This window comes from Myxine glutinosa, chromosome 14 (assembly GCF_964187855.1).
Source record: "Myxine glutinosa chromosome 14, kmMyxGlut1.1, whole genome shotgun sequence".
Classification (NCBI taxonomy): domain Eukaryota; kingdom Metazoa; phylum Chordata; class Myxini; order Myxiniformes; family Myxinidae; genus Myxine; species Myxine glutinosa.
Genome location: NC_136274.1, coordinates 75,451,760 through 75,473,614, shown reverse-complemented (window position 1 = coordinate 75,473,614; position 21,855 = coordinate 75,451,760). Strand labels below are relative to the sequence as shown.

Sequence of the window (21,855 nt, the reverse complement as noted above, 5' to 3'; positions counted from 1 at the left end):
TTCACCCCAAATCCACTTTTTTGAGGTGACTTTTGTCTTCTTTCCTGGAAGTCCTTGGTGTCCTTGCGTTTTATACCTATCCTGCCTCCCCCCAGGCCCTCTCCCTCCAAAAACATCTCCCGATGTCCCTGCTCTCAAATGTTGTTTGTGTGCTTCCTCCCCTTCTCTCCCCATCTTGTCGACCGCTCCCCTTTTTATATACTTTGTTTGCTTGTTTGTTTGATTTGTTTGTTTGATAAATGCTAGCTCTTTCACGAGCCTCGACTCTGTATACCAAAAAAAATAAAAAAATCTGATATATCTCCTGCTCTCGGTCCTCCGACCCTCCTCAGCAATCCATGATGTATGCGCTATTCTAGTAACCCCTTCCTGGTTAAACTTCCAAAATCCAGGTTGACTGCACACCTCAACTCCTCTATTTCTTGCTTCTCCCATCTTATGGAACCCCCTTCTGGATGCTGTTCTGTATCACTCTTCCTTCTTGGGTTTCAAGGAAGCAGTGTACCGCCATCTCTAGTTATCCCCAATTCTGACCTTATGGTCTTCATTACCCCAATTAGCCCTTCCTAACCCAAACTTCCCACTTGCTCGTTTGTTTCGTCTCCTCCTCCATTTTGTCTTATTCTATTCGTTCATTCCATGGACATTTGTCCGATTCTCAGATCTACCTTGCTCTTCCACAAGCCTCGCACCTGTGAGAGTTAGTTGAGGGCGGATGGAGACGAAATAAACCGACCCAGGTTCTCGATTGGAAAATCTATGCTGCAGCTTTATTGGATATTATCCTCTGACACTGGAAGCTTTTGCTAAGATATTAACTTGGTGAAGGGACATTTACATGATGTCTGCAAAATGGCAGGGATTTTGATGCCTTCACTTCCTGCTGTTTGATTTGTAAGACTTGAAGATTTATTTTATATATATGAGGGTATGTTGAAACAAACAACAACAACAGGCATTTTAAGGCCATTTTCCCTGCAAGAGTGGGGGTTAGCCTTGCGGTCCCCATGACAATCTTCTCCATTTTGTCCTATTTTCTACATCTCTCCTTGTTAACCCCCTTGCCCGCATTTCTTCTTCCACCATCTTTAGCCAAGTATTTCTCGGTCTTCCCCGTCCTCTACTTCCTTCTACATTAATTTCCATCACTCTTCTCAACCAGTCACTTTCATCCTTCCTCAACACATGACCAAACCATCTCAACCTGTTCCTCTTCACAGCATCAATCACAGGCTTTATTCCCATCATCTTTCACAATTTATCATTTGTCTTCCTCTCTCTCAACGATACTCCGCACATCCGTCGAACCATTCGCATTTCCACCCTTTCCAGCCTTCGTTGCTGCTCTACGTTCATGACCCATGTCTCGCTCCCATAAATCATAACACTTCTCACACATGCAGCATACACCTTTCCCTTCAGCTTCAACGACACTCCCCTCCTCATCAGCACGCCACTCAGTTCCCGAAACTTCTTCCATGCACATCTCACTTGAGCAACCGTTGCCGAGTCTGATCCCCCTTCTCCATTCAGCATGTCTCCGAGGTAACAAAATGTTTTCACAGCTTCCCGCTATCTCCAAGATCCAACTCAACATTTCCTCCATCTGCAGCTCCCTCTGTGCACACCTTACATTTGAATGTAGCTGCCACACTGGTTAATGACCCTCTCAGACCACTACATTTTTGATGAACCCACTCAGCGCACATTGTACATTGAATGGAGTTCACTCCGACACCCTTCCTGCACACAGCACACGGCCACTTCCCAGTTCTTTCCACCTCACCACATGCTTTACCACTTGCCATCACCTGCGTTTTTCCGATATTCACCTTCAGACCTTTTGTCTCCATACATTCCTTCCACGTGTTCATCTTTTCCTTCAGTCCATCCATACTTTGCGCAATCAACACCAGATCATCTGCATACAACAACTCCCACGGTAAACCCTCCTTTACGTTCTGAGCCAGCACCTCCATCACAGCTACAAATAGTAGTGGACTTAGTACCGACCCCTGATGCACTCCCACCTTCACCTCAAACTTACCACTGTTCCCGTCGTATGTTGAAAAGTAATGCATCCTATTATTTTTCTCCAAAACGGGTAAAGATATTCAGATTAAACAAAGCACAGTCTGCACATTTGATCTTCCCACCACTTGGTATTGATTTTTGTGATTCTGACACTAGATGTCTCAGTGCTATATTAGTAAAGTATACAGAGGGGCAGCACGACGTTGTTATGGATGTGAAGTGCTGGAAATGAGATTTGAGATATCATAGTTGGGTGCACCATTATGATCCTGAGAGAGAGATGGTCAATGGAAGGAGTACCACCACAAAGGAACACCAGCCCTGACTTGGCTCTGTCAGATTTTCATCTCTTCCCCAAATTTTAAGGAACACCTTCGTGGAGAACGATTTTCTTCTGACGATGATGTCCAGGCCCCTGTGAAGCACTGGTTAGGTCAGCAGGACACACATTTATATTGTGACGGTATCACTAAACTACTGGAACGTTGGTGGAAATGTGTGGACCGTAGTGGTGATTATGTTGATAAATAAATATGCACAATGATGGAATAAAGATTGATGTTGGTATCTTTCTTTTCCATTCGAATATCTTTTCCTGTTTTGGAGAAAAAGAATAAGAGGCATTGTATGGGTTGACTGACTGCCTGGAGGCAACTGAGGTTGTGGATCTACTGATGTGGATGCATGACCGAGGTTGTGGATCTACTGATGTGGATGCATGACCGAGGTTGTGGATCTACTGATGAGGATGCATGACCGAGGTTGTTGATCTACTGATGTGGATGCATGACCGAGGTTGTGGATCTACTGATGAGGATGCATGACCGAGGTTGTGGATCTACTGATGAGGATGTATGACCGAGGTTGTGGATCTACTGATGTGGATGCATGACCGAGGTTGTGGATCTACTGATGTGGATGCATGACCGAGGTTGTGGATCTACTGATGAGGATGCATGACCGAGGTTGTGGATCTACTGATGAGGATGCATGACCGAGGTTGTGGATCTACTGATGAGGATCCTTGACCGATGTTGTAGATCTACTGATGAGGATGCATGACCGAGGTTGTGGATCTACTAATGAGGATGCATGACCGAGGTTGTTGATCTACTGATGATGCATGACCGAGGTTGTTGATCTGCTGATGAGGATGCATGACCGAGGTTGTTGATCTGCTGATGTGGATCCTTGACCGAGGTTGTGGATCTACTGATGTGGATGCATGACCGAGGTTGTGGATCTACTGATGTCGATCCTTGACCGAGGTTGTAGATCTACTGATGAGGATGCATGACCGAGGTTGTGGATCTACTAATGAGGATGCATGACCGAGGTTGTTGATCTACTGATGTCGATCCTTGACCGAGGTTGTAGATCTACTGATGAGGATGCATGACCGAGGTTGTAGATCTACTAATGAGGATGCATGACCGAGGTTGTGGATCTACTGATGATGCATGACCGAGGTTGTAGATCTACTGATGAGGATGCATGACCGAGGTTGTTGATCTACTAATGAGGATGCATGACCGAGGTTGTTGATCTACTGATGATGCATGACCAAGGTTGTAGATCTACTGATGAGGATGCATGACCGAGGTTGTGGATCTACTGATGAGGATGCATGACCGAGGTTGTTGATCTGCTGATGAGGATGCATGACCGAGGTTGTTGATCTACTGATGATGCATGACCGAGGTTGTTGATCTGCTGATGTGGATCCTTGACCGAGGTTGTGGATCTACTAATGAGGATGCATGACCAAGGTTGTAGATCTACTAATGAGGATGGATGACCGAGGTTGTTGATCTACTGATTTAGGAGTGTGTGTGTGTGTGTGTGTGTGTGTGTGTGTGTGTGTGTGTGGGGTGTGGTGTGGTGTGGTGTGGTGTGGTGTGGTGTGGTGTGGTGTGGTGTGGTGTGGTGTGGTGTGGTGTGGTGTGGTGTGGTGTGGTGTCGTGTGGTGTCGTGTGGTGTCGTGTGGTGTCGTGTGGTGTCGTGTGGTGTCGTGTGGTGTCGTGTGGTGTCGTGTGGTGTCGTGTGGTGTCGTGTGGTGTCGTGTGGTGTCGTGTGGTGTCGTGTGGTGTCGTGTGGTGTCGTGTGGTGTCGTGTGGTGTCGTGTGGTGTCGTGTGGTGTCGTGTGGTGTCGTGTGGTGTCGTGTGGTGTCGTGTGGTGTCGTGTGGTGTCGTGTGGTGTCGTGTGGTGTCGTGTGGTGTCGTGTGGTGTCGTGTGGTGTCGTGTGGTGTCGTGTGGTGTCGTGTGGTGTCGTGTGGTGTCGTGTGGTGTCGTGTGGTGTCGTGTGGTGTCGTGTGGTGTCGTGTGGTGTCGTGTGGTGTCGTGTGGTGTCGTGTGGTGTCGTGTGGTGTCGTGTGGTGTCGTGTGGTGTCGTGTCGTGTCGTGTCGTGTCGTGTCGTGTCGTGTCGTGTCGTGTCGTGTCGTGTCGTGTCGTGTCGTGTCGTACCCTATTACTGTAGTAAGTCCCACACCATTACTGCATGCATCCTAACCAACAAGTCGCGTATTAACGTGTCTGTGGCAAACAAAACAGTTCCGGGGCAGCCAGGAACAATTAAAGTTTTAATAAGTAGAAGCCTAGAAATGCAACTGTTTAGCTAGAAGTTGCTTTTGTAAGTACAGTGTAGATATCAATACCCCCACATTGATGAGGCAGCAAGGCACAGGTCGAGTTTCATAATAGCAAATGCTGCACCGCCTGTTAGCAACAAGCGTCGTCTGTCAAATGACGTCAGTGTAATCTCATATTTAGGGTTGGTGTTGCTCTTTTGTTGAATGTACTCCATATAATTATTATCATGTGCTGCATTATTTAATGATTTATTCCAAGCACTATATATATATATTTTTGTATACAAGATCGAAGCTCGTGCAAGAGCTAACACATTGAACATGAAAACATGCACAGACACATAAAACATGCAATGAAGGGAGTGGGAGACAAGAGGGGGAGAGGGGGAAGCACACAAGTGCAACATTTGAGAGTAGGGACATCGAGAGATCTGTGGAAGGGAGAGGGCTTGGGGGGAAGAGGCGTGGGTAGGGGGGTGGGAGAGGTAAAACAAAAACAACACATGGACACTGCTCGGACTTCCAGGAAAGAAGTCGGTATTTCAGAAAAGTGGATCTGGGGTGAATTAACAGGGGTAGAAAAGATCAAGGTTTTGGATGGGGGAAGACAAGAGATGGTGGTGAACAGCTGCTTTAAAGACCTGGAGGGATGAGAGGGATTGATGAGAGTGAGGGAGTTTGTTCCAGAGGCGGGAGAAAAGAGGAATGAAAGAGTGAAGGTTGATTTTTGGCAGTTCATCCATAAGAGGCTTGCTGGCAGATCTTGTGCGACCTGTAGGATTATTTGGGGGACAGCACAGACAGGGCTGGGGGGGCTACGCCAGAGAGAAGTCGGTAGAAGGCAGAAAGACCACCAACCTGCCTGCGGTGAGTGAGTGAAAGGCCCTCAGAGTTTGCTTCATCGTGGGAGATACCAATGATTCTGAAAGCTTTGGTTTCAACAGCGTGAAGACGAGCTAGGTTTGAGGCAGGAGCACCGGCCCAGAGGGGGGAACAGTATTCCATTGAGCTTCGGAAGAAAGCCTTGTATGTGGTGAGGAGCTCAGGTGTGCCAAGGAAGGACTTCGCACGACGGAGGATGCCCAGTCGGCGACTGGCTTTGGAGGCCAGCTTGGAAATGTGGTTTTCCCAGGAAAGATCTTGGCAGATAGTGAGACCCAAGAGATTGAGTGACAGAACGTCTTGGAGAGGATTGTTGAGAAAGTAGATGGGAGGGTTGTCCAGTCGGTCTTTTCGGAGAGACATCGTAAGAGTGTGAGATTTGCCAGGATTGAAAGACATGTTCCATTTGTTTGCCCAGTCTGTGATTTTGTCCAGATCTGCAGAGAGTGAGGAGGCTGGAGACTGCCGATCTGAGGGAAGAGGAATGGAGTGGCAGAGAGTGGAGTCATCAGCAAAGAGATAGAGAGGATTTTCAAGAGAGTCAGAGAGATCATTGATGAAGACCAGAAAAAGCACAGGGCCCAGAACACTGCCTTGGGCTTTGTGTGTTGTTGTGCTCTCAATCAGGCTACGTGTGTTGTTGTGCTGTCTGAAATGGGTTGACGCTCAGAACGATTGGGTTGTGTACATCATAATGTCTGAGCTTGTCTTTTATATTCTATATGACTGCTTGCTAAGTTGAAACAGTATTTTTTTTTTCCAGAGCGATACACAATTTTGTGCTGCACGCTATACAATATATTTAGCAGGCTCGCTCATAAGTAAAGATTTCAAATTGCTTCAATAAATAATCCATTAACATGAGTTATATCCTCCATAGATACAGAAAATTACCTCCTCCACCTAAGGTGGATGGTTGTTGTTTTCATCACTGTCTGTCTGTCTGTCTAATATCTCAAAGTTGTGGACAGATTTGGACGAAATTTTATGGACAGGTTGGATGTGTGATGAGGACGAATGGATTCGATTTTGGTGAATATCTGGATGCAGATCTGGCCTATCAGTAGGATACAAAGAGTAATCTGTTCAGCCTGGTGGAGGTATGCGTTCTACTGAGTGCCGTTCTCGTTCATCATGTGACTGCACAGGCTTGAAAACCATGCAGTACGATAATATAGTCGCGCGAATACCCTTGGTTAATACCGTGGGCTCGCGGATGACCAAACGGGCTTTAACTCCGAGGCGGCGATCAGTTGCGGATTTGACTGCAAGCACGGGAGGAAGAAGGAAGAGGAAGAAGCGGCGAGCCCTTACCTGTAGCGATCCGACAGCAGCTCCGATCCTGGAGGAAATTAACTCAAACGGGAATCCGGGGTAAAATGTACAAAAATAAACAGGTTTATTTTACGGAGCCCGAGAACGATGGACGCGCCGGAAGAAACTAAATCCTAAGTTGGGACGTCCCCACACCAGACTTAGCAACAGGGCAAAGGAGGAATCAATAAAATAAAACGTTCGTTGTGTATTTGTGAATGCGTCTTATCTGTCTCTGTCGTCCAGGCCCAGACGCGGCTCTGTGCTTGGCGGGAAGGAGGCCTCAGTCCGCCTCGTTCGCGCACTCCGCTAGTCCAGCGCACGCCGCCAGGTAGGCCCCGCTCGCACACAGGCACCAGCCTCCCTCCAAGCACCGCTCCAAACACCAAGCCTCGAGAGCACAAAGACCAAGAAGAACCCAGGGAAGCGAGCACGAAGGAAAACCAGGGAAAAATCCAGCCAAGAGCTCCGAGCGCCAAGAGATCTCAGAGGCCAGCGCAGCGAGAGCAAAAATGCCCGCGAGCCAGTCGTTTTGTTACTTGCGGAGTGACGTTAGCTCTCCTCTCTCCCTCTACCAACCAGAGCCTCCTTATTCGTGGTCTTTCCCGCCTTCTGACGTCACCGGCCCTTCTTCCCTCCAATCAGCGACCTACTTCTAAGTAGTCGTTTTGCGCCTTCCGCACTGATTGGCCGAATGTTTGGGCCCTCCGCACTGATTGGCCGAGGTGTCACCGGTCGGTGACCAATCAGTGCGCCGCTCCTTTGCCTTCCTTTCACCAATCACGGGGAAGCTTTTTGTCCCTTCACACGTTCCCTGGGCGTGGCTATTGCCTGCGTTGCACGATGTGTGATGCCCATGCCGGCGTTGTACGCGGCCGCTGCCTGTTGCTCTTCCAAAGTCATTGTGGTGGCGGGGAATTATTTAATGTGTGCCCTAATGGATCTATCTAAGTGTCTATAGGAGTGCGTTGCCATAAGGGACACTGGATTGCCCACAGAGGGAAATACAAACGAGGGAATTTTACCCATAACCCCTGTACTAATTAGCATGACCCTCCCCCTTGTGGCTGGGACGAAGATGCAACTTATTCCGGCATCCGGGCTACATACAGAACTTATTACAGGTAGATTCCCTATCATGACAGTCGAGTACCTACCTATGCAGATCTACCTGGCTTTTGGTATTCCTCTACCCCCTCCCTCCCCCCCCCCCCCCCCCCGACATAACTATACGTATTTGAGAGTAGAATGTTGACATTAAACTTCATGGTGAATGCATATTTTGAACGTGATTTGATTAACAAATTGGTCTGCTGATTGGAGCATTTCTGGGATGCAGCTGTATTGCTTGTGCCGTGCCCCCTACTCTGCCATGCGACCGACCTACCACCCCCGCAGTTTCCTTGCCCGTTCCCCTGGATATCGCATCAAATATTTGCAATTTGCCTCAGGTTTAGCACACAATGGCCTATATTTTTGAAAGTTACCCTGAGGTATGTTGTGTCCACCAGCGGAAGCCATCGGACTGAATTGCAGTTCATCAGCCAGAAATTGAACCCAGACGAATTGGCTTAAAGTTGCCCCAATGATAAGCTTGAGTTGATGTACACTTTTGTGTTTATAGTAAACTTTAGTCATAAACTAATGTTGAAATAACTAAATTAATGAGCTTCTAGCTCCCTGTGTTGGCAGGAAATAAGTAATGCCTCATGCCATGCTTTTGTGGGTGCGCTGCTCTTGTGACATGTTTGAGTGCCTGGCCGTGTGTGCTCCGCAGCTTTGGCAATCGGACGATCCCGCTGAGCGACTGGCGGTCCGTGCAAGAATCCGGGAGCTGCGTGCAGCTGGTACATGTTGGGTTTTGGGTGTGTGTGTGTGTGTGTGTGTGTGTGTGTGTGTGTATGTGTGTGTGTGTGTGTGTGTGTGTGTGTGTGTGTGTGTGTGTGTGTGTGTGTGTGTGTGTGTGTGTGTGTGTGTGTGTGTGTGTGTGGTGAGTTTTAAACAAATTTCCTCTGTGCAATCTCCCTCTTCCCCCCCCCCCCCCCCCTTCCCATGCCTCCTCCCCCCAAGCCCTCTCCCTCCCACACTTCTCCCTGCTCTCAAATGTTGTGGTTGTGTGCTTCCCCTTCTCTCCCCATCTTGTCTTCCGCTCCCTCTTTTTATATATTTTGTTTGTGTGGTTGATTTGTTTGTGAAATAAATGTTAGCTCTTTCACGAGCCTCGATTCAGTATACAGAAAAAAAAGAAAAAAGTGTTGTGTCCCGGAGTTGTGTACACACACAGGAATGCAATTGATTATTTTGCTCGTTTTCTTTTTTCGATTTTATATTGGTGATCAATACTCGGTGCTCTTGTATTTGCTTTTTCAGACGAGACAAATGACAAGGTGTGCTCTGAACAGCAGACCTGCTCTTGGCGAGATCCGCGAAACGCCACAATCTCGCGTATTACGAAGACGTCCAAGGCCACTGTGAGCCCTGCTCATGGCGATCAAAGCAAACCGGCTACCCCGAAGAGGGACGTGGTACCCAGCCGACCCAAATTGAGCAACTGTGACGATGGAATCGCATTGGAAAATGGCAGTTTGGAGTCTAGGATTGAAAGGGCGAAGGAGGGATGGCACGATGCTGAGGAAAATCTGCCTGTGATCCAGTCAAAATCGGAAAGGACTCTGTTGCAGCTTCAGCAGCAGGTGATCATGGAGTTGATTTGTCCGGTCTTAAATGCCGAGTGTTTTTGTATGTGAGGGGGGGGGGGGGGGCGGTGCTGATGAGTGAGTTCATTCTCTGAGATCCTTCTATATGCTTTTGCAGCTGGATGTTGCGGTGACGTTCGAGGAGAGGGCTGCAATCCGGGCACAGATGCGCCGATTACGGCTTGCTGCAGGTGGGTGTGGCCTTAAGCCTGGCCGATGACGATGACGTTTACAGTGATGTTGCGTTTGTTTTGTGAGGGGAAAAAAACATCGGTGGATTTGCAAGGACATTAAATGGATAAATCGGCATTCCCTCATAACCTGGCAATCTGGCATCCCAGCATCATAAGGTGTACGCTCAGATGGAAAGATCCTGCTGGACAATCCTACACACTTTAATGGGCCCTGTGGAAGATGAGGAAGTCGGGCTTCCAAATGCAGGAAGGGTAATATTGTGAGCTGCAATGAAAAATATGAAAAATGTAGAAAAGCATTGTGGGAAATGAAATTTTCATTTTGTGTCGTCACTTTTTTTGACGATCGTTGAATACACCTGTTTACCTTTGACCACTCGCTCCCAGCTTGAAAAAGGCCGATTCTGAGGAATGTCCAAACATTCAGGGGGAAGCAGTTTGCTGGAGATCTTTCCCTGTTACTGTTGCCAAATAGTCTGTGTCCAAGCAAATGTGTCCATAGCACATCTCTTCTTTTCAGTATTATCATAACTGCTGAATGGAATTAACCAAAGGTAATTATAGCAAACGTGCCACAAAGCAGCGGTTGTGGTTGTGGGTGTTTGTGGTTTGAGAAATTCCTGTTTTTTGGGGTTTTTTTTTCTTGGATGAAAGATGTTAAGTTTGTATTAGACTTTCTTTACTCCCTCAATCTATTTGATTTATTGCACCCTGTTGAAGTTCCCCCCTTCCCCTTTCATTTAGCATCAACGGCTTTGCAAACGTCACCGTTTCAGCGTTCCGCCACCGTGCGAGAACGTGCCAGGAAGTTTTCTGGATCTCCAACCACTGCGGCTCCAAGTCACATCCTACCTGCCGCGCACTCGGTCCAGCGGTCTACCTCGTTTGCCTGCGACCCGAGACGACCGGTGTGTGCCCTGACGCGGACTCGAGGGGTTCAACAATCGAAAGAAAAACCCACCGTGGGCCGAGAAGGCAAAGAGAGAACAATGTTTGCCAAAAGCTCAGACAAAGGAGGTGAGTTGATCGTACGAATGCGGCGTTACCCTTCCAGCTCAACTGTGCGACGATGATCTGCAATAATGAAAAAGATGGCAGTTTTGGAATCTGATAGCGAGGATAGAAGATGATATTGAGATATTAAAGCCATTTTTTATTTTTTAATAATTCAATCTAGCAGTTATAACACATTTAAGAGCGATTTAATACAAGAGGTGTCATCGGATGCCATTGTGATTTGTGAATAACCACAACCAATAGTTCTATCACCGGGATTGGGACATCTTCACAGTGGATATGCATCGGCACGCTTCTGGTAAAAAGGTTGATTAGACATACTCTCTGCAATTATTCGGTACCAAATCGCCAAGTTAGACCATCAAACACAGAAGCCAAGCGTGACACGTTTTTAACAGCTGTGTGATGTTCGACTTTGTGCCCCCTCCCCTCTCTCAAACTCCAGCCTCCTTGCTTCAATGTATAAGATTTAGATAGTTACCTCTGCACCGAAGACCACCTTATATAGATACCTATGGCACCGAAGGTGGACGGAGGTTATGTTTTCACCTATGTCTGCCTGTTTGTCTGTGAACAGGATATCTCAAAATGTTGTGGATGGATTCGGAAGAAATTTGGTGGAAGCGTTGGGTGTGTGACGAGGACGAAATTATTAGATTTTCGCTAAGATCTGGATACGATAATTTTTTTTTCCAAGTCATTCTTCACCATTGAGAATGAATGAATGAATGATCGTTTTAAGGCCATTTTCCCCGCTAAAGCGGGGGTTAGCCTTGCGGGCCCCATGACGATCATGGTTCCCTGTTTTGAGGCGATGTTTTTATGGCCGGATGCCCTTCCGGACGCCAACCCTTGGTCGCCTCTTACGATGCGCAGGGATACGGTGTACCTATTCTGAATCGGGGTACACACCGGGATCATTCATCCCAGCAAGCTGGTACTCAATTTGCGATCATTCATCCCAGCGAGCTGGTACTCAATTTGCCGACCTCGGAAGGATGACAGGCTGAGTCAACCCCCCTGGCGTTAATTCAGCGATCGACCGGGATTCGAACCCAGGATCCTGGGATCCCAAGCCAGTACCCTAACCGCTAAGCCAACGCCAGGTTCTACGCCAGGAACGCCAGGTTCTTCACCATTGAGAGATAGGACCAAAACCTATATATAGCATGATATTTCAAAAATTTGGGATGAGTTATGACTAAACTTGGTGGACAAGTTGGTTATGTGACAAGAAAAAGGTAATTAGATTTTGGTTCGGGTTTGGATCCAAATCCGGCCTATCGGTGGGAGACAAAGAGTAAACTGTTCAGCACCTGGCAGAGGGAGGTATGCTCTCTACCGAGTGCCATTCTAGTTTTTGTTGGTGTGCCTTGGTGTGTACAGCCATAGGTGTGTGGAAGAGTGAGTAGAATCTTGCGCAGAAATGGTCATGGGCGATGGTCGCTTGCCAAATGGATTCCGCAGAATATAAAATGTCCAAGTGTCGCCAGAGAACTTTTAATACACTGTGCCTTTCACCAAAGGCCAAAAGCCACAGAAAAATCTCCACAGCAATGCTTTTCCATCGGAAACACGTAAAAAGGATTAGTTGTGATGACTCGACTTTGCCTGCGTCTTCACCGGCTTATAGATGCGGGTTTATTAGGACCAGCTGGGAAACTTCTGATGGCGATTATACTTGCCATTTTGTGATGTAAGAGTTTCCAATTGCTGTGTTGGAAACTCTTGAATGCGCCACATGTGGTTTTGATGGCGTTTCATTAATCATCATCTCACACGATACTCAGAGAGCACTGGAGAAGAAAATCGTGTACGGGTGAGCAGCCGCGACTATTGGACATTTAATTAACTGATTAAGATGAACAACAGACGATGGGCAGATGGTCCGCAATGATGGATGGCGAAGAAAAATCTTTTCCAATGGTATGAAATCCAAAGGACAAGCGGCCTGCGTTGAGTTTTCCAATCTAATACATACACGGACCATACATGTACACAGAGACTCTCTGTTAATGCAGTTCAACTAAACAGTGCTTTCTCTCTTAAAGGCAAAGCGTTCCTGTTCCCCCTTACCCCTACCCTCTCTTCCTTACCCACGTTTTTTTTTTTTCTCTAACACCTCATGGTGCATTTTCTTTCCTTCAATTTCTCTTCCCCCTACCCTCTTTAAACATCCTTCCCCTTCCATTCTTTATTTCAATCATTTGTTGCCCCAAATTTACCACCCTCCTCTTTTATATCATCATCATCAGCCTCCTTCTAGTCCAATGCAGGATTAAAGACCTCCCTGAAGTCAGGTTTGGGGTTATTTGCATACTCTTCACACTTGACAAGTGCAAGTTGGCAAGAGGGTTTAGACAGGATTGGTTGATGGTGTCGGCGATAATTTGTCTGCTTTTCACAACAAAAGACACTGTGGGATCTTTAACGTCAGGAATCAACTGAGAGTCGAGTTCTCTTCAGCAGAGAGTCAGACTTGATTGGTGAGGACCACGCGGCCTCGGAAACTTGATTGGTGCGTTTTCAACAAATACGTGACTTTCACAATTCGTTGCATTTTTTTTGATAAACCTTCCAGACTCTCCACTCACAATTATTCTGTTACTTATTTATTTTATATCCTGCACCTTGATTGTGTTGATGTAGATGCTGAAAAGCTAAGCCTCGAGTTTCATCCGCATCTGAATCGTGCAAAAATTGCTTTTAAAGCAGGAACAAACGGTTTTTAAATTGTAATTTGCATATATTTGACTAAGTAATTGAACGTTAACAGTTTCACGAGACTAGAGTTTGATTATATTGGACATTGGACAGGAGCAGTTATTGATAGAAAAAGAAAATGTTTTGCTTTCGGACAAGATTTTTTTTTTTTCCCCGATTTGTTTGTTTTTTATTATTTTTTCTTCCTGTTTTGATTCATTCTAACTTAATCGGGGCCATCTATTTCATATTAAATATTGTTACAGACGTGGCTTAGATGTTAGTTTACCGAGCGGTTTTGGTATGACCACGTCTGCACAAGTTACCGATTATACTCGAACGTTGACGAAGCCGCGCCACGCTGGATCAATAAGGAAATAGAAGACACACGGCTGGATTATAATGACATACGACACCAATGTTTCAATTCTCAAGACCTCCGGAGGAGATTATATTCGTACGGAAAGGTTAGATTACAGGGACGAGAGGTACATCATAGAAAGACAGGCACTTAGACACACTCTTATATTAACCCTAGACAGACGACAGGTAAACGGGACAACGGCTGACTCACACGGGGGTTGATGGCAGGAAAGCGGGTATCGATGGCTCAAGGTGCACTCTTGGCTCAAAGCAGGGTCGACCCGGTCCGGTCCAGAGATGCGGAAGGTTGCACAGCGCTCGAGGTGGTAACGTTCTTTCACAGGCGGGTTCTCTTCCTCTCAGCGGTCGTAGGCAACGTTCTTTCTCCAGCTGGGGGCGCATCTCTCGTCACATCCGGCGCGTGGCCGCGTATATCCGGCGGGGAGTGACACGCCCTCGGCTCGTTAGCTCCGCCTCGTGGAATCGGCACGTTGCTTCTCATTGGGTGCGTGCGGGGGGGGGGTTACCAGGCTCCGCCCTTGAGGAGGAGCTGACAGCCAGCCCCTCCGTGGTAACCCCGTGGAGCGCGTGGTCAATGGCGCTAATCGAGCCGGTGTGAGGACGCATCCTCCCCCGCTCCGCCGCCATCTCCTCTGTTGTTGTTGTAATTGTTGGGGAAGAAGATGGAAGGAGGTATGGGAAAGGTCCTAAACTCACTACTGATGCCATATAATCACATTCTGGTGCAACGAAGAGTCATAATTAATGGAGACGAGGCCTTAACTGACATAGAATAAGAATAACTAGGAAGATGTCCGAAAGTTGTCTACGTGTGGTGCGGTGGACCTGGGCACGACATTTAATGGGGGAATAAGGGGAAGGTCGGCTCTACTGATTGTTATTTACATGCAATGGGACTAGGGAATGGGGGATTGGGGAAAGTTGGGGAGTATTGGAGAAAATAGGGGAATATTTACAAGCGGATATGGAGGCCAAATTCCATATTCGCAACATTGCACCCTTCTCTACCCTCGGGGCGTCCCGACCCGATAAATTTTTACCTACTTTAGTGTGGCACGCAATGTAGTTCCCTCTACTATTAACTCTACCCTGAGTGCGACAGTTTTACAGATATTCACAAATGAGTAAATATGTCCCCCTGCGACGTTGCACCCTTCTCCTCACAGAAACACACCCACAGGATAACCGAATCCGGAAAGAATTCGCAAACTAAACATACAGCCGGTAGGGAGCATTATTTACAAGATTACGCTGATATCTACACTACGATCCAGGACCTGTTTTTGGAGGAACACATGCAGATGTTATGCATAGAGAGAGCGCGCTTGCCAGCATCGATACACCAACCCACGAGTGCTCTGTGGCCGACGGCCTTTAATAACGTGCAGAGCACCCTTTCCCAGCATCAAAAGCACCACCCCACCACCAATCGGTGCAGTCACCATTGTTCATTGGAATAAAAATAAATTCGACAACCCCTAACCCTGCAGGTGTCTCTTGCTCTTCGTGTGGCCTTCAGTGGTGTTAATTAACAGTGGTTCACCTTTATGGCATAGGTGCCACGTTGACCCATAGGTCCATCCCCGGGTGGTGCTTGGCCGCAAACGAACTGCGGTCCATTGTGGGTGGCCACAAACATTGCGGTCCATATGGTGTATCGATCCCGGCAGCAAACAGCGAAAGTGCAGGCCCACAACTGCGCAGCCAGCACCTCTCTCTCCTCTCTCTCTTCCCCAAAGCCAGATCCTCGGAGGTGGGAGACAAAAGAAGCAGACAAGTGAGTAAGGTGGTAAGGGCGCAAAAGTGCACGCAATGTAAGGTGATGCACACTGGGGGCACATGGGAACCAGGTGAGACAGGTACGTTCCTATCGTACGCCCCCCCCCCCCCCCACCAGGTAACCTACATGGCCCCTCCCTTACCCCTTACTGTATCCACAAAACACAACACTACCCATAAACATCTACTTTACAAATCAACAAACATCCCTACTGTCTTCCCCGTTCCTCCCATAAACCAAATTCGTCTTCTCTCCCTCCTAACCAATCAAATTTGCCATTTTCAACTCTCATCAAAATTTGCCATCTCCAACTGCACATCAAAATTTGCCATTACCAATTCATCATCAGTCCCTCCTAGGGAGGGAGAGATGGAATCACCCCAATGTCTCATCCACGTCGTGATGCGTCTCACAAATCCTCACAATCTCATTTCCTGCAACAAAACAAAGAAAACACAGGTGTGGAGTCATCATCACCACAGGTAAGTGGCTGCGTATGGTGCGACAGGTTCATCAATCCTAACTATTTCCTAAATGACTTTAACAACTTTACACTACCCGGGGTCTTTCTCCGGCCAAACCATTGGCCCCCTTACACTATGGGTTCTAAAAACCAATTCCCATTGGCCAAACTGTGGTGCGCTTCAATTTGGGGTCTCACTCCCCCGATTCATCTCCCGGTGCCCTCGCACAATTTCTGGGCTGTGGCGTGTACCTCTCCCAGTGGGTCTACCCACCTGCACACCTCCACCACTGCAGTTGCCTCCGAGCTTACCTGCTCCTTGCCCTAACCTAACTACCTGGGGAAGGCCCTCTGGCACTCTCCCCACTCGGTGCCCTCTCTGGCACTGGGCTACCCGGGTCCGTCCTCCGGATCCTCGGGCCCCATCCACAACTCTACCGGCTCCCAGAGCCCACCTGCGGCCTCACCTGGCCGACATCCTCACAGTGGTGGAGTGCTCAACCAACTACACACACTAACAGGCTACACGCCCAGCCATTTCCACAACACTAATGCACCCATTCACAACACCATTCTGCAACCGCACCACAGATGCCAATATCCAACCACAATTTACCTGCACCCTCTACCTAACACTTACACTACCCGCCCCGGGTATCCGTGATGGGGGTCCACTCTTCCCCCATCCACACCTTCGCACCATGCACACCACTCCGTACCACTTACTCCAACTTTCTCCACACACCTGTACTTGCACACCTGTGCTCTCACACCTGGTGCCACCGGCACCCTTCTCTCCCCAAGCGCATTCGCGCTGATCCACAACACTCACTACTCATACACTGCTCCACACACCTGTCCAGTTGCACACCTGTGCAATCACACCTGTTCAATCCTCACACACACAGCATCATCTCAGCTAACTACTCCCTTCTGAAACTTGCGCTTCCCAGTCGTCCCTTTAACTATTGCGCTCCCTCGTCATTATAATCCACACTAATCTACCTGCGTCCCCACTACAGGTATCAGTCACTAACTAACCTTAACGTTACCTACTGTCATCTTCGCTAGATCCCTACACACAATATCCTAACCCACCCGGGCTAGTTTTCACTGCCATACACCCCATAAGCTATAGCTCCTTTGCCCCCACCATGGGAAGGGTGGCAGGGATGCCACCCTCTCCCACCGGGCCTATCGCTCCTCAATCCCCCAGTCCTCTGGCACTAATAAGCCCCCCCTTATTCAGAGGTACTGGGTCCCGCCTCGGCATCTAAAGCCGAGGCAATCCACGGGGGCGCCTGCTCGCCGGTGTAAGGTCTTATCCGGTCGGCGTGGACGATCCGAGGGAGGGCTCGTGGCCCCATTTTGATCTTAAAGACCACGTCACAGATTTGCGACAGGACGACTCCTGGGCCTTGCCAGGGGGAGGTGAGTTTTGGGCACCTTCCCTTCCGCCTCCGGGGATTAAAGAACCAAATCTTCATCCCCGGAGCGTATTGACTCCCCTGGCTCCGGTCGTCGTACCTGCGCTTCATCTTTTCCCCCGCCAGATGGAGTTGGCGGCGGGCGAAGGCATGGACTAGCTCCATGCCTTCCTCTAGGTGACGTGCGTACCCCTCCCTCGGCGGGTTAACCACTGTGTCTGGCACGGGACCGCATAGCAAGTCGGCGGGAGCCCGTAACTCCCGCCCATACATAAGCAACGCTGGACTGCATGCGGTGGCCCCGTGCTGGCTGGTTCGGTAGGCCATGAGCAAATAAGGGAGATGTTCGTCCCAGTCATCCTGACGGGTGGTGGTGAACAGTGCCAGTTGTTGGATTAAAGTTCGGTTGAATCTTTCCACCATCCCGTCAGATTGAGGTCTTAAAGGCGTTGTCCTGGTTTTTCGAATTGACAGGAGACTGCACACATCTTTTAGTAATTTGCTCTCAAAATTTCGTCCCTGGTCGGTGTGCAACTCCTGTGGAATCCCATGCCGGCACACAAATCCTTCCACGAAGGCCTGCGCTACCACCCCTGCTTCTTGGTTGGGGAGGGCGTAGGCCTCCGGCCACTTGGTGAAGTAGTCCATCACAACGAGGATATACTTATTACCTTGGCGGGTGCGGGGCAGCGGTCCTAGAATATCCATAGCCACCCGCTCAAGGGGGGCCCCCACCTGATGTAATTGAAGGGGGGCCCTCATCCTCCGTGCTGGTCCCTTTTTGGCAGAACAGGCGTCGCATCTCCGACACCAGTCCTGTATGTCGCGCCCCATATTCACCCAATAGAACCTCCGGCGGACCCGAGATATTGTCTTTGTCCTGCCCAAATGGCCGCCGGAGCGGGTACCATGCACCTGTTGCAATATGACGTTCTTGAATTTGTCAGGGACTATCACCAGCCAGGAAGTTCGATCAGAGGGAACCTCCACCCACTTGCGATACAAGATGTTGCCTTTCAATTCCAGGGTCTGCCACTGAGCCCAATATGCCTTTGTTTGTGCCCCGAGGGGGGTGACCTCTTCCCCCTTTGGTCTTTGCCCCAATTTGACCCAATTGAACACTGGCCCCAGGACAGGATCCTCCTGCTGGGCCGTGCTCCATGCCAAAGTTCCGAATTCCTCATCTGCAGTTAGTGGCAAAATTGGCCCTCTCACCCGGGTTGCCCGGACAACGAGGGTCGGGTCCGAATCGCCCAACTGTTCCCTCTCCTCGTGTCTCGCACAAAATTTGCAGTTTTCTCCCAGACAAGGACGCCGAGAGAGTGCGTCCGCATTACCATGGGCCTTCCCGGCCCTATGGGCCACATTAAAATCGTACTGCTGCAACTTTTCCAACCACCTTGCAATTTGGCCCTCCGGTTCCTTGAACCGAAGGAGCCATTGCAAGGAGGAATGGTCAGTTCTAACCAAAAATTTCCGCCCGTACAAGTACGGGTGGAAATGGTTCATGGCAGCCAGCATAGCCAATAACTCTTTGCGAGTGACGCAATAATTTCTCTCGGGCCTACTCAAGGCCCGACTATAATAACCAATCACTCTCTCCACGCCCTCCTGTGTCTGAGACAAAACTGCGCCCAATCCTTCCTGGCTCGCATCCGTGTCCAGGGTAAATGTCCCGTCACTAGTGGGGTAAGCTAGAAGGGGTGCGGATGTTAGACACCCCTTCAATTTTTGGAAGGCCTCGTGGCACTCCCGTGTCCAATTAAATCGCGTCCCCTTCTCCGTAAGCCGGTGGAGGGGACGGGCCAACTCCGCAAATTTCGCCACAAAGCGCCGGTAGTAGGAGCAGAGTCCCAAAAATCCCCGCACCTCTTTGATGGTACGTGGTGCGGGCCACTCCTCTACCGCTTTAATTTTGTCTGGGTCTGTTTTTACCCCCTCGCGGCCAATCACGTGACCTAGATAGGCCACCTCTCTCGCAAACAAAGTGCACTTACTCGGGTTCAGCTTCAACCCTGCCTGTCTGAGGCACCCGAACACCTGGTCCAACCTCGTTGTCAGTCCCTCACGTACCATCTGACATTCCCTCTTCGTCGCTATCAAGTCGTTTTTTATGTCGTTTTGTGTCGCTTTTAAACCTCCTAATACCGCAGTGTTCCTTTGAACCTGCTCCACTAACTCCGTTTGTCCCACCGTCAGCTGCTCCACCTCCTGCGTCAGGTCCTCTATGCCCCCTTGCAATTTTACAGTCCCCTTTCTCACCTCCTTCTCCATGTGCTCCTTACAGTGCCTCACCTCCTCGCGCACTCCTCCGACCTCCTCACTCATCACCTGCATCTCCTGCCCAGATGCCACCCTCATCTGCTCCATTTCCTCCCTGTGAGCATCCAGTTTGGTTTCTACCCCCATTCTGACCCCCAATTGCTCACTCCGAGCCCTCGCTTCGTCCCTCATTACCCCCAATTGCTCACTCCGAGCATCTATCCGTTTCCCCATTACCCCTATTTGCTCACTATTCTTTTCCATAAGGGCCGTCATTTGCATCATAAATTGCTCCATGAGGGCCTGCATTTGGGCCATCCCTCCCACTTGTGCAGCGGGTGCGGCCGCCGTAGCTATGTGCGAGGCGCCATTTCGCGCGTCTGCTACCCCCGCTGTTTCGCTCTCCTCACGTGTCTCAATTTGGTCCTGGACCGACCCTGCTTCACTCTCCCCTACCGGACCCCAACCGTCTTGATCCGCCATAGCGCGACTTGCAAAATTCGAGTTTCGTTAAACAAATCCAAATTTTGCTGTTATAATTTCGTCGAGCGCAGTAACCGCGGGACCGCGCTCCGGATCGATTTGGTCGAGCGCCGTACGCGCTCCGGCTCGATTTTCCCTCCCAAAATTTGGGCCTAACTAATTTAGTCCCGGGTCCGAATCTCACTCCTCGACACCAATTGTTACAGACGTGGCTTAGATGTTAGTTTACCGAGCGGTTTTGGTATGACCACGTCTGCACAAGTTACCGATTATACTCGAACGTTGACGAAGCCGCGCCACGCTGGATCAATAAGGAAATAGAAGACACACGGCTGGATTATAATGACATACGACACCAATGTTTCAATTCTCAAGACCTCCGGAGGAGATTATATTCGTACGGAAAGGTTAGATTACAGGGACGAGAGGTACATCATAGAAAGACAGGCACTTAGACACACTCTTATATTAACCCTAGACAGACGACAGGTAAACGGGACAACGGCTGACTCACACGGGGGTTGATGGCAGGAAAGCGGGTATCGATGGCTCAAGGTGCACTCTTGGCTCAAAGCAGGGTCGACCCGGTCCGGTCCAGAGATGCGGAAGGTTGCACAGCGCTCGAGGTGGTAACGTTCTTTCACAGGCGGGTTCTCTTCCTCTCAGCGGTCGTAGGCAACGTTCTTTCTCCAGCTGGGGGCGCATCTCTCGTCACATCCGGCGCGTGGCCGCGTATATCCGGCGGGGAGTGACACGCCCTCGGCTCGTTAGCTCCGCCTCGTGGAATCGGCACGTTGCTTCTCATTGGGTGCGTGCGGGGGGGGTTACCAGGCTCCGCCCTTGAGGAGGAGCTGACAGCCAGCCCCTCCGTGGTAACCCCGTGGAGCGCGTGGTCAATGGCGCTAATCGAGCCGGTGTGAGGACGCATCCTCCCCCGCTCCGCCGCCATCTCCTCTGTTGTTGTTGTAATTGTTGGGGAAGAAGATGGAAGGAGGTATGGGAAAGGTCCTAAACTCACTACTGATGCCATATAATCACATTCTGGTGCAACGAAGAGTCATAATTAATGGAGACGAGGCCTTAACTGACATAGAATAAGAATAACTAGGAAGATGTCCGAAAGTTGTCTACGTGTGGTGCGGTGGACCTGGGCACGACATTTAATGGGGGAATAAGGGGAAGGTCGGCTCTACTGATTGTTATTTACATGCAATGGGACTAGGGAATGGGGGATTGGGGAAAGTTGGGGAGTATTGGAGAAAATAGGGGAATATTTACAAGCGGATATGGAGGCCAAATTCCATATTCGCAACAATATATATTGCAAATCATGGTGTCCGTGCGTTTGTCTGTCTCCCGTTTACGGTCGCTGCTTCCTGCACTGCGTTTGGAAAGCTACTGATTGGTTATTTTCAATTTTTATTTAACTTTTCTTGATGCAATGTAGTCAGTCACTTTATTTAGTCACCCCCCCCCCCCAAACCCCCACCTTCCAACATGATTAACTAAATGATGCACAATTGGCTGGCAGGATGGCCTAGAAGTACGCACACTCGCCTCTGATCTGTCTAGCCTGGGTTTGAATCTTGGTCCGGTTATAAACGGTCATCCTTGTGTCTCACAGGC

At 49.2% G+C, this 21,855-nt stretch overlaps 1 protein-coding gene across 9 annotated transcripts in view; it reads left to right on the top strand.

Annotated features, from left to right (window-relative positions):
* LOC137439922 (uncharacterized) overlaps nucleotides 1-21,855 on the top strand; it is a 206,586-nt gene that overhangs the window by 41,160 nt on the left and 143,571 nt on the right. For all 9 annotated transcript variants that reach the window (XM_078768274.1, XM_078768270.1, XM_078768271.1 and 6 more), the window contains 4 exons: nucleotides 8,598-8,667; nucleotides 9,191-9,513; nucleotides 9,635-9,707; nucleotides 10,455-10,727. In XM_078768274.1, coding sequence (XP_078624400.1) covers nucleotides 8,598-8,667; nucleotides 9,191-9,513; nucleotides 9,635-9,707; nucleotides 10,455-10,727 — 739 coding nt within the window. The remainder of the gene's footprint in view (nucleotides 1-8,597; nucleotides 8,668-9,190; nucleotides 9,514-9,634; nucleotides 9,708-10,454; nucleotides 10,728-21,855) is intronic.